This window comes from Odocoileus virginianus, chromosome 4, assembly GCF_023699985.2.
Source record: "Odocoileus virginianus isolate 20LAN1187 ecotype Illinois chromosome 4, Ovbor_1.2, whole genome shotgun sequence".
Classification (NCBI taxonomy): Eukaryota; Metazoa; Chordata; class Mammalia; order Artiodactyla; family Cervidae; genus Odocoileus; species Odocoileus virginianus.
Genome location: NC_069677.1, coordinates 73717814 through 73731138, shown reverse-complemented (window position 1 = coordinate 73731138; position 13325 = coordinate 73717814). Strand labels below are relative to the sequence as shown.

At 38.7% G+C, this 13325-nt stretch overlaps 1 protein-coding gene across 5 annotated transcripts in view; it reads right to left on the bottom strand.

Annotated features, from left to right (window-relative positions):
• The window catches only part of TOPBP1 (DNA topoisomerase II binding protein 1), a 76419-nt gene extending 66542 nt beyond the window's left edge, over nucleotides 1-9877 (bottom strand). For 2 of the 5 annotated variants that reach the window (XR_011487364.1, XM_020895867.2), the window contains exons 1-6: nucleotides 9723-9877; nucleotides 9013-9103; nucleotides 6879-7013; nucleotides 5093-5236; nucleotides 1701-1882; nucleotides 277-473 (exon numbers count right to left, since the gene is read on the bottom strand). Coding sequence is in view for 4 of the 5 variants with exons in the window: in XM_020895867.2 (XP_020751526.2) it covers nucleotides 277-473; nucleotides 1701-1882; nucleotides 5093-5236; nucleotides 6879-7013; nucleotides 9013-9096 (742 nt within the window). In the remaining variant the exon portion in view is untranslated. Of the gene's footprint in view, nucleotides 1-276; nucleotides 474-1700; nucleotides 1883-5092; nucleotides 5237-6022; nucleotides 6187-6878; nucleotides 7014-9012; nucleotides 9104-9722 lie in introns of those variants that run through there. The other 3 variants (XM_020895865.2, XM_070466729.1, XM_070466731.1) reach the window with 3 other exon arrangements.
• Between the last annotated feature and the right edge of the window lie 3448 nt (nucleotides 9878-13325).

The window sequence follows — 13325 nt, the reverse complement described above, 5'->3', positions numbered from 1 at the left end:
TGGCTGTGTGGGGACTTAAAAAAAAAAAAAGAAAAAAACCCAAAAGACCAGGTAATAAGTTTAGATAAAACACCCCTGGAAATTCTTATTTTTTAATATTTATTCAATGATCTGGACCAGTCTGTAATTTTTCTAGATTATAAACAAAACTATCTTTGCAAGAAAAAAGAAATGTGCATGTTTATGAACTATCAGAAGTAAAAGGTATTCTAGAATGATCTCAAAATGCTGAATACTAGAAAACATTGCATTCATCTATTTGTGAAACAGTTTTACCTTTCGGTTCTTGCACAATGAGATGTGTACACTCATTCATTTTCAATTGTCCCATGTACTGTCCTCCATGCTTTAATGTGAGCTGCTGAACCGATTTCCTGTCTAAGGTACACAAGCCAGTCACACAGATTATGCAACCAAGAAAAATAGGACACTTGAAGTCTTCCATGTTTATATCAGTATATCTAGCTATTTTCCTGGGGAAAATGAACCAAAAAAAAAAAAAAAAAAACCCCATAAATTAAGATATCAAAATACCAGACAGTTTAAATTTTATCTGAAGAATGACAAACAACAGAAATAACACTAATGCTTTCCTCATTTTTTTAGGAATTTAATCAATATTAAGGGAAACTGACAAGCACACTTAGAATTATATTAACTGCTCATCTAGCTCAAACCATGTCTCTAAGAAAATTAATGTTTCAGAGTTTAAAATAAAACTGTTTTAAGGGAAAATATATATATATTTCAGTAATTATAAATCCATGCTGGTCAAAGAAGTGCATTTTCCAAACTTATAAATCTAAATTTCTAACTAAAAACTCAAAGGGTCTTTGGTTGCCTACTAGAAAAACAGACTTTTAATCCTTTCGCTATACTATACAAATAATAAGCAAAGATTTTCAGCATACTGCCAACAAAAATACCATCATTCTGCTGCCCTGGTAGGCAGATATGCTGATCAGACAGGCTAGGAATGGGGATGTCAACATAGAGACACATTTAAAATATGCTGGATGGTGCTGAAAGGAAGACTGGAAAATGTCTACTTAATTTAAACAGTGGTAACTAAATACTTATTGGTTGTTAATCTAACTCTAAGGGAAACTCAATTCTATCTTTTGAAATAGGCTCTAAGCTCTATGAGGCCAGGGATGCTGTCTTGTTTTGCTCTCCAGTTATATCTAATGCCTAGCTCAGGACAGGTACATAAAATGGGTTCAATTAACATTTACTGAATAATTACATCTCAGTTAATGGCTTATATATGTTTACATTCAACCTTAAATATGTCCCTTTTGGGAGGAAATACAAATACCAAAGTGGCTAAAATTTATTCTCCATCCTAACATGAGGGCATGGTATTGAAGGCTAACGCAACATAAAGATACAGTTGCCACACATATTCTCTCAACTATTTTATCATTGTTCACTGCTGAAAACAATTTTATTATCAAAGAATTTCTTATCTTGTAGCTAATGCTAAGTCCATAGCCCAGTCTACCTAACAACTTATACCTTGATAATAAGAACTTATAGATCATCTTTTGTTTTCATTGGAGAAAAGAGTAATGATCCAATTTTTGTCCCAAAATAACAAATCCGTAGGGGATACCATAAAAACTCCCCTATGAAAACCCATAATATGCCAAAATGATAACATTTATTCAAATCTAGAAAATATCTAAAATATCTCTTACTTCTCCTGTGACTTCTCCCAAAGTGTTTTTATCCAAGAAGGAAGCAAAATAGGTTTCTTTAGGTTTGCAGCAACTAAGTATTTTTTACTACCAACTTCTCCTGCAATAAGGTGAGTTACTGATATGTTAAGGTCTCTGTATACGCGTCCACCCATCATTTGTACATATTTATGAACTTCTTCCTGTAGCCCCAAAAGAAAATTATTAATACAGAAACAAACAATATTTCTTCCATTTTTAAATACACTGTCCCATAAACACTGTTTGTTGTTGTTAGCTTGAACACACAAATATTTCTCATCACTACAAGTTAAATATTCATGAAGTTACTTTTTAGAAGATAAATATAAAGTATAAATTTTAGAATTACCTTTATGCACATTATTTTCCTATGTTTATCTTTCGCAACTCCATGAATTTAATTATCTTGCTTCTACAGTGAACACTATATATTTTAATATACTATGAAAGACTGATGTTGAAGCTGTAACTCCAATATGCTGGCCACCTGATGCGAAGAGCTGACTCATTTGAAAAGACCCTGATGTTGGGAAAGATTGAGGGCAGAAGGAGAAGGAGATGACAGAGGATGAAATGGTTGGATGGCATCACCGATTCAACAGACATGAGTTTTGGGTAAACACCAGGAGTTGGTGATGGACAGGGAGGCCTGGTGTGCTGCAGTCCATGGGGTCACAAAGAGTTGGACACAACTGAGTGACTGAACTGAACTGATGCACATACTTAAAAATACACAAATTACATATAGAATATATAAAAAATAAATGTAAAACCTCAGAATCCTTTTTTAAAAGATTAACTATAGTGGAAAAAACTGACTCACAGACAAACTCATTGATTATACAGAGAAAAAAGTGAGTTTCCTTTTTAAATCAAAACAAAAAACTTTAAGTAGTCAGTTTGCAATAAAAGAGTCCACTGCATTCAATTTTGAAGAGAAAGCCTTTGACAAAATTCAACATCCATTTATGATAAAAACCCTGCAGAAAGCAAGCACAGAAGGAACATATCTCAACATAATAAAAGCCATATATGATAAACCCACAGCAAACATTACCCTCAATGGTGAAAAATTGACAGCATTTCCCTTAAAGTCAGGAACAAGACAAGGGTGTCCACTCTCACCACTACTGTTCAACAGTTTTGGAAGTTTTAGCCATAGCAATCAGAGAAGAAAAAGGAATAAAAGGAATCCAGATTGGAAAAAGAAGTAAAACTCTCACTGTTTGAAGATGACATGATCCCCCACCAGAAAATTACTAGAGCTAATCAATGAATACAGTAAAGTTGCAGGATGTAAAATTAACACACTGAAATCCCTTGCATTCCTATACACTAACAATGAGAAAACAGAAATTAAGGAAACAACTCCATTCAGCATTGCAACAAAAGAATAAAATACTTAGGAATAAATCTACCTAAAGAAACAAAAGACCTATATATAGAAAACTATAAAACACGGATGAAAGAAATCAAAGATGACACAAATAGATGGAGAAGTATACCATGTTCATGGATTAGAAGAATCAATAATAGTGAAAATGAGTGTATTACCCAAAGCAATCTATAGATTCAATGTAATTGCTATCAAGCTACCAACAGTATTTTTCAAAGAACTAGAACAAATAATTTCAAAATTTGTATGGAAATACAAAAAAATCTCGAATAGCCAAAGCAATCTTGAGAAAGAAGAATAGAACTGGAGGAATTAACTTGCCTGACTTCAGACTATACTACAAAGCTACCGTCATCAAGACAGTATGGTACTGGCACAAAGACAGAAATATAGATCAATGGAACAAAATAGAAAGTCCAGAGATAAAATCACTCACTACAATGGAGAAAAGATAGTCTCCATTGTATACGTATGGGAAAACTGGTCAATTACATGTAAAGGAATGAAACTAGAACAGTTTCTAACACCATACACAAAAATAAACTCAAAATGGACTAAAGATCTAAATGTAAGACCAGAAACTATAAAACTCCTAGAGGAAAACATAGGCAAAACACTCTGACATAAATCACAGCAGGATCCTCTATGATCCACCTCCCAGAGTAATGGAAATAAAAGCAAAAATAAACAAATGGGACCTAATTAAACTTAAAAGCTTTTACACAACAAAGGAAACTACAAGCAAGGTGAAAAGACAGCCTTCAGAATGGGAGAGTAGCAAACAAAGCAACTGACAAAGAATTAAATCTCAAAAATACACAAGCAGCTCATGCAGCTCAATTCCAGAAAAAGAAACGACACAATAAAAAAATGGGCCAAAGAACTAAACAGACATTTCTCCAAAGAAGACATACAGATGGCTAACAAACACATGAAAAGATGTTCAGTATCACTCATTATCAGAGAAATGCAAATCAAAACCATAATGAGGTACCATCTCAGGAAGGTCAGAATGCCTGCTATCCAAAAGTCTACAAATAATAAATGCTGGAGAGGGTGTGGAGAAAAGGGGACTCTCTTATACTGTTGGTGGGAATGCAAATTAGTACAGCCACTATCGAGAACAGTGTGGAGATTCCTTAAAAAACTGGAAATAGAACTGCCATACGACCCAGCAATCCCACTGTTGAGCATACACACTGAGGTAACCAGAAATGAAAGAGACACGAGTACCCCAATGTTCATCGCAGCACTGTTTATAATAGCCAGGACATGGAAGCAACCTAGATGTCCATCAGCAGATGAATGGATAAGAAAGCTGTGGTACATATACACCATGGAATATTACTGAGCCGTTAAAAAGAATGCATTTGAATCAGTTCTAATGAGGTGGATGAAACTGGAGCCTATTATACAGAGTGAAGTAAGTCAGAAAGAAAAACACCAATATAGTATATTAATGCATATATATGGAATTTAGAAAGATGGTAATGATGACCCTATATGCAAGACAACAAAAGAGACACAAATGTAAAGAACAGACTTTTGGACTCTGTGGGAGAAGGCGAGGGTGGGATGATTTGAGAGAATAGCATTGAAACAGTATATTACCATACGTGAAACAGATTGCCAGCCCAGGTTTGAGGCACAAGACAGGGTGCTCAGGGCTGGTGCACTGGGACGAGTTTGAGGGATGGGATGGGGAGGGAGGTGGAGGGGGTTTCAGGATGGGAAACGCACGTACACCCATGGCTGACTCAGGTCAATGTATGGCAAATACTACTACAATATTGTAAAGTAATGAGCCTCCAATTAAAAAAAAAAAAAAACATATACAATGTCATCTAGACTCTGTTACATGTCATAAACACCAAATGCAAGGTCTTTCAAAAAAAAAAAATCCCCTACACAGTGAAAAATTAAGTGTGCAAATATATATTGACCATGATATTTCACTCAACATGGCAATACTTACCCTTTTGTCTTTTTCCAGGCTTGTACAAGACACGATTACATCAGACATAACCATGTTATAAACTGGATGTTCAGCTCTTGGGACACATCGCTGGTGGTGCATACAAAATATGACTACTTGAGGACCAACAATTCTGCAACCAAGCTACAAAATCAAGGAAAGTTTATTAAGTTGGAAAAGACTTCCAGTTTTAGAAAATTATAGTTTGTAATACTGTATTTACCAATTCTTTAGAGAAGTTGATCACTGCAGAAAACCCACCAAATTGTTAAAAAAACAAACACATGTTATATAATTTCTCAGACATACCACACATTAACACACAAGCAAATCAAACAATGCAGGCTATCAAAAGAAATCAGCTCCAAAAGTTACACTCACTCAAAATTGCCATTAAAATTTCAATCTCTGAAACAAACACAATCTTAGCAAGAGGGGATACAAGTAACAGCCTTATGCCATAATAAGTAGGAAACATCTACCTTTACTTCTCAAAAGAAGCACCCAGCCAGTGAGGCAGTTAAGTGTAAGAACCCAAATAATTTCCCTCTAAAATGCCTATTATGCTACAAAAAAGCATAATTCTAGGTAGTTTCTACATTTGTCTTTTTTAAACACTGTTCACAACTCAACGTTTTTCCAAGAAAGGCCCACAGAAACTTCTCCTAAGGTATCACTTTCACTGCTAACTGAGAAAAGTAACAATCTCGCTCAACATCAGCACATCCAGGCCAGACTAAAAAGCCTACAGTTGCCTAAGTTACCAAAGCATACTGATGCAAATGTCTACAGGGTAAATGTTCATTTCTATCTTTTTGGTCAGTCATAAGAAAACTGAGTATTCAATGCTATTGATTCTATCTCACAAGCGGTGTTATTTCCAAAAGGAGGGTAAGACCAATAATGCTTTTGGCAAACATGGGCACAGACCTTTCATATACTGTATAGTACTGCATCTAGCTACTCTTCTATGTTTTCTTCTCCTTCACACAAGAGTCACTTCTTTGTAATTTGGATGGAATTATAGCCAGTTTACTTTTATTTCAATGCTTCTCTCTTGTCCAGACACCAAAAAAGTAATGAGTCAGTAGACTCTAGAATCAACAAAAAGAAATAAGATGGCTCAATGGTATATTAGCAATGGTCATCCCCAAAATGCTTCCTTTTAGCATATAATTTTTCAAACCCTACATAAAGCACAGGTACTAAAATTCAAGAGCACACAGTAAAGACAGTAAGTAAACAAGGAAGTCTTTTCTTACTCTACAATCAAACTGAGTTTAAGTACATTAGAACTTCATCAATAAAATACTTCACTACTATAGGGTTAAATTATACTAAGTGAGGTTAAATTCCCTGAAATATAAAAATCACATATTAAGCAAAGTCTGTTCTGTGCTGTGCTTAGTCGTTCAGTCATGTCTGACTCTTTGTGACTCCACGGACTGTAGCCTGCCAGGCTCCTCTGTCCATGGGGATTCTCCAGGCAAGAATACTGGAGTGGGTTGCCATGCCCTCCTGCAGGGGATCTTCCCAACCTAGGGATCAAACCCAGATCTCCTCAATTGCAGGTGGATTCTTTACTGTCTGAGCCACCAGGGAAGCCCAACCAAAGCCTACCGGAACATAATTACCCTTTAAAAATACCATTCTGGTCTTTCAAAACCAAAAGATTCCTCTCAAGTCATAATCCACAAAACATCATGACCAGTAAAGAACTTACGTCCACGGCAGCAAAAACAAACCAAAAACACTACCTGAAAGAACACACTAAAAATTAGCAAACCTTTTTGAGATGATCAAAGGCATCACCACTAAAGGGGTCACAGATATACAGTGATCTATCATTCTCCTTTATTTTCAATGCCTCTTCTTCTGTAATAATCTGAAGATATTCTTCTGATTGGAACTCTTTTATTGACTGAAAGAAAAAAATAATGCATATGAAATTATTTACCTGTATTTATGTCCTATTAACTCTATCTTCAAAATCTATCTCAAATCCAGCCTTCTTCCTTTCAAAAGGAACCATCATCTCTCACTTGGCCTATGCAGGAGTCTCCAAAGGGGTTCCTTCTCATCCTTTGCCCTATATCTATTCTCCACACAGGAGCTACGAAATCTTTTCAACAATACAAATCAGGTCATGTCACTCTGCTCAAAACCTCCAGCAGCTTCCCACCACACTCAGAATAAAATCCTCATTTCTTACAATCACCTACAAGACCAGAGTCTGGCCCTTGCCTGTTTCTGTCCCCTGTGCTTACTTTTTTTTTTTTTCATTTATTTTTATTAGTTGGAGGCTAATTACTTTATAATATTGTTACTTCTTCCTCTAATCCCTTTGACTCACTCTTCTCTAGCCACTCCTGCTTTCTTTCCAGGCCTAGAACAAGCTAAGCATGACCTCATTTAGAGGTTTTGCTTTTTCCTCCCACTACCTGGAATATTCTTCCCCCAGGACTTCACCTGACTTATCTCACTTCAACCACATCTGCTCACATGTCACTTCCTCAGAGATGCTTTTCCTGGTCACATGTCTCTAAAATATTCTTTCCCCATTTTATGAAGAAAAATAACATAGATGTAGTAATATGTATATTAGCATATATAATATATATGTATATTATGTATACATACATACACACTGTTTTTGTCTCTCTCCCTTGTAAGAATGAAAGTTTCATGATCTTGTTTAGCAACATATCCTGGCTCCCAATAAGCACTCAAATATTTTCTTAACAAATTTTGAAGTCCTTTCATTAAATACTTAGGGTGATTCTTTTAAAACGAGTAAGTCAGATCATAATACTCTCCTGAATAAACTCCCCTAGTGGCTCTCCATCTTATGGGAAGAAAAAGCCAAAGTCCTTAAAAGAGACCAGAAGGACCTCATGACCTCTTTATTCTTACTCTCTGAAGCAAACCTTAACATTCATCCCACATCTCCTGTTCACACTACACTACAGCCACAATAAAGCAGGACAGACACTACAAGCACCTTTCCAGGGCCTGTGGATGATTATTTCCTCTGCCTGAAACTGAAACCTTCCCCACATATTCACATGGCTATTTATCTCACCTCCTTCAAGTGTCTGCAAGTATCAACTTCTCCACAGAGAATATCACACTATATTTAAAATAAATTGTAAACTTCCCTTCTTCCTTAACATCTTCTGGAATGCTTTAACTTGTTTCACATTTCTCCTCCCATAGCACTTTGCACCTTTAACATACTATAGTTTACACATTTATATATCTGACTAGTTTATTTCCTCTAGCTAGAATAGAATGTAAACTGAGAAAGTATGGATCTTTGCCTGCTCTCATCATCTCATCACTGTGTATCCCAAATATTTGAACAGTGCTTATCAGATTTGCTGAATGAATGAACTTTAAAGACAAACCTGTTACAAGTGTTTCTTAAACACACATAAGATCTTGTTAAAAAGTAGATTCCAATTGATAAGTCTGAGTTGGGGTCCAATTTCTCAGGTCATGGTGATGCTACTGGGGGAGACACTACCCCTACATCCTCCCACATAAAACTATATAATAAAACATACTTTTAACAATTAACAACAACAAAAACAAAAAATGAAGTGTAACCAATATAGGACTGCCTCAAGTTTTTTCAACACACAAAGGTCTATGGTTAGTAGACAAAAGAAAACTACTTAATTTCTAAGAATAGTATGCCCATCACTTTCAATATAAATGTCATTAAAGATTTTAAGCTCCCCAAAATACATGATATACTAATATCAAAAGTGTTTTAACAATGAGATATCTACGAATGTAGACTAGAGTAAAACTATTATGAAAATAAAATAACCATGACTAAGACGTAAAAGGCCTAAGTCAAAAACACTAGAAACAAGAAAATGAATTAACAGCAAGACATTGTCAAGTAGTCTTACCTCAAGAGCTTTAAAAAAACATTCAGAATTGCCTGAAGACTTTAGAAACTTCACAAAAAACGGTTCTTTGTCATTTTTGGACATTTCTGAACTGCCAAAATAAAGGAACCATTAACAAGAGCAAAACACATTATATATAAAGTTAAATGTTTAAAGCACCTATTTTTCTGCGCAGGTAAGAATGCCGAAAGACAAACATTCTGGTCTTGCCCAAGAATTCGTACATTATGGTTTGTAATAAACAGTGGAATGTGAACAAAATCAAGGGAAAAGATGACAACAACCAATCTTCGTAAATCAAAATACGAAATCAGTGTTGCTAAACTGAATTCATCGAGGACCTTTGCTCTGGAGCTCTAAGTCTCCTAAGCCGATGGTCATTCAATTTTGCTTGAGAATGCTCAGAAGGAATAGGTCCCTGAGGTCATCTGCGGCCTTCGAGATAGGTTAAGCCCTCAGTAAACGAACTTTGAATATAAACATGAAAGCCAGCCATCCAAGTCAGGGCCCTAAAAGGCCAGATGCTCCCGCTCCCCAGCTGCCAGGGAAAAGTCCGATTATCAGTCCAGCCCCAGTCACATGCTCTCTGGTGTCCCATCCACCGGTCCGGGGGCCGGTTACAAAGTCCGGAATCCAGGGCCCCTAAGGCCAGAGGCGGCGTCAAAGACCCCTCCCACCCCCGCTGGGTGCTCACTCTGAGCTTTACTCACCTCGGTGGAGCCTGGGGGTCTCCGGGCGGCGAGTGGGGGGCCGCGCGGCGCGCGGGACTGCGGCTGGGGTCGGGCGCCAGCCCGGCGCACACCGCCGCACCCGGCGGGGCCCGCAACCAAAGCAAACTCAGACCCAGAAGTTGCCCGAACCGCGAACCGACTTTCGCGCCAACTGCGCGGTCGCGCCCGCCCCTTCCGACGGAAGTGACGCTACCACAGCTGCAGCGGCGGGGGTGGGGAGGGCGGAGACGAAAGAAAGCGGCGGCGGTGGGTGGCTTAGACCGGGAGGCCGAGGTGTTCCAGGAAGGCTGTGGCAGAAGCTTCGGCTCAGGAGCTGGAAGGGCGGGTCTTGCCTTTGCGGGGAACTGGCCAAGCGCCGGGGGCTAGGGCTTTGGGGCGGCGGGTCAGAGGTATCTTAGAGCAGGAGTTCGCAACTTGGGGGCCAGGAAAGGTTAGTGGTGGAAGCAGAGCCGCTTCCCATTTCTCGCGTTGCCGCCTGAACCGCCGAGCTCCCCCTGTCCTGGGAAAAATTGTCTTCTAGTAAACCGGTCCCTAGTGACAAAAAATGTTGGGGACTGATGCCTCAGAGCAGACCCTAACATATCAAAAAATAAAGACAGCTAAAAGAGGGTTTCTTTAATAAATACTTTATGCCGAGAAACCATATGTTATCGAACTCTGGGAGGCAAATACTGATTTGCATTTTACAGATGTAAAAACTGAGGCTTAGGGAAATTAAATGAAGTGTTCAAGATCACAGTAAGTGGTAGAAGTTTAAGACTGCACCCAAGTCTTGACTCCATGGACTGGTGGACTGGATTATTTTCTTCCAGTATAGCCCAAATGTGTTCACCAGCTACAACAGCCAAGGGTCTAAAGGAAAGAAAGACGTCAGGATGACGTGAATTCATCTGGGGCGTAGGGGGTCTTTGCCAACTTCAGTAGTGCCCTCTCCAGGACTAACACCCCATTCTCCCTCCTTGCTACCCCCACCCCGTGAGCATCTCATTTTTTTCTCTGTAGCTTCCCAAGTGTTGGGCAGATTGTGGGATGAAACCTAATGTTCAAATGGCAAAGGTATGGGGAGAGGAGGTGAAATAGGATTATGATCTCTGGCTTGTTGATGGCCAATGACAAACTGCTTAGTCAGCGTTTCTTCTTCTTGACTGTTGAGAGTGAGAAAATCATGACTTGAGTAACCTGAGAGTTTAATGAACTGTACCTTGGTTTTTTAAATGTCTAAAGATGGTAGATAGCATCTTGGGTCAAAGTGTGTGAACACTTAGGTGGAAGGTGAGTCAGAATCAATAACACTGCGACTGAAAGGCCTGTTGTCAGGGAAGAGGTGAGGAAAGCCTTACAGATACACCAAAGTTACTAGACTTGTTTAAAAAAAAAAAAAAATGAGAGACAACCCTGCCACAATTCACTGTGAAGGAGCAAATCTGAGCTGATAAAATAATTATTATTAGTGGGGTGAGTGACAGTGGACAGAGGGCTCCTGCTCACTCTGCTGGGCCATCCTCTAGAAAATGGGCATTGTTGGCCACTCTCAACTTTAAAAACTGCACAACCTGAGAGTGGCAAGTTAAGTTTTATTTGGGGCAAAATAAGGAGAGAAACAGTATGGATGTAGCAGAAGCAGAGAAGGCAAGAATACACAGAAGAACTATATAAAAGAGGTCTGAAAGACCCAGAAAAGCACTATGGTGTGGTCACTCACCTAGAGCCAGACATCCTGGAGTGGGAAGGCAAGTGGGCCTTAGGAAGCATCACTACAAACAAAGTGGAGGTGATAGGATCCCAGGTAAGTTATTTAAAATCTTAACAGATGATGCTGTGAAAGAGCTGTACTCAATGTGTCAGCAGATTTGGAAAACTCAGCAGTGGCCACAGGAATGGAAAAGGTTAGTTTTCATTCAGTTCCCAAAGAAGGGCAATGTCAAAGAATATTCAAACTACAGCACAGTTGCACTTATTTCACATGCTAACATGGTAATGCTCAAAATCCTTCAAGCTAGGCTTCAGCAGTATGTGAACCAAGAACTTCCAGATACTCAAGCTGGATTTAGAAAAGACAGAGGAACCAGAGATCAAATTGTCAACATCTTTTGGGTCATAGAGAAGCAAGAGAATTCCAGAAAAACATCTGCTTCATTGACTATGCTCGAGCCTTTGACTGTTGGATCACAAAAAAAAAAAAAAAAAAAAAAAAACCTGTGGAAAATTCTTAAAGAGATGGGAATATCAGAGCACCTTCAGTTCAGTTCAGTTGCTCAGTCATGTCCGACTCTTTTCTACCCTATAAACCACAGCATGTCAGGCTTCCGTGTGTCCATCTCCACCTCCTGGCGTTTACCCAAACTCATGTCCATTGAGTCGGTGATGCCATCCAACCATCTCATCCTCTGTCATCCCCTTCTCCTGCCCTCAATCGTTCCCAGCATCAGGGTCTTTTCAAATGAGTCAGCTCTTCACATCAGGTGGCCAAAGTATTGGAGTTTCAGTTTCAATATCAGTCCTTCCAATGAATACCCAGGACCGATCTCCTTTAAGATGGACTGGTTAGATCTCCTTGCAGTCCAAGAGATGCTCAAGAGTCTTCTCCAACACCACAGTGCAAAAGCAGCAGTTCTTCGGTGCTCAACTTTCTTTATAGTCCAACTCTCACATCCATACATGACTACTGGAAAAACCATAGCTTTGACTAGACGGAACTTTGTTGACAAAGTAATGTCTCTGCTTTTTAATATGCTGTCATATTGGTCATAACTTTCCTTCCAAGGAGTAAGCGTCTTTTAATTTCATGGCTGCAGTCACCATCTGCAGTGATTTTGGAGCCCCCTCTCCAAAATAAAGGCATCCACTGTCTATTTGCCATGAGGTGATGGGACCGGATGCCATGATCTTAGTTTTCTGAATGTTGAGCTTTAAGCCAATTTTTTCACTCTCCTCTTTCACTTTCATCAAGAGGCTCTTTAGTTCTTCTCTTTCTGCCATGAGGGTGGTTTCATCTGCATATCTGAAGTTACTGATATTTCTCCCAGCAATCTTGATTCCAGCTTGTGCTTCTTCCAGCCTAGCTTTTCTCATGATGTACTCTGCATATAAGTTAAATAAGCAGGGTGAAAATATACAGCCTTGACGTACTCCTTTTCCAATTTGGAACCAGCCTGTTGTTCCATGTCCAGATCTAACTTGCTTCCTGACCTGCATACAGGTTTCTCAAGAGGCAGGTCAGATGGTCTGGTATTCCCATCTCTTTAAGAATTTTCCACAGTTTATTGTGATCCATGCAGTCAAAGGCTTTAGCATAGTCAATAAGCAGAAATATATGTTTTTTTGAAACTCTCTTGCTTTTTCAATGATCCAGTGGATGTTGGCAATTTGATCTCTGCCTTTTCGAAAACCAACTTGAACATCTGGAAGTTCACGGTTCATGTATTGCTGAAGCCAGGCTTGGAGAATTTTGAGCATTACTTTACTAGCATGTGAGATGAGTGCAATTGTGTGGTAATTTGAGCATTCTTTGTCATTGCCTTTCTGTGGGATTGGAATGAAAACTGACCTTACCTGCCTCCTAAGTAATGTGTATGCAAGTCA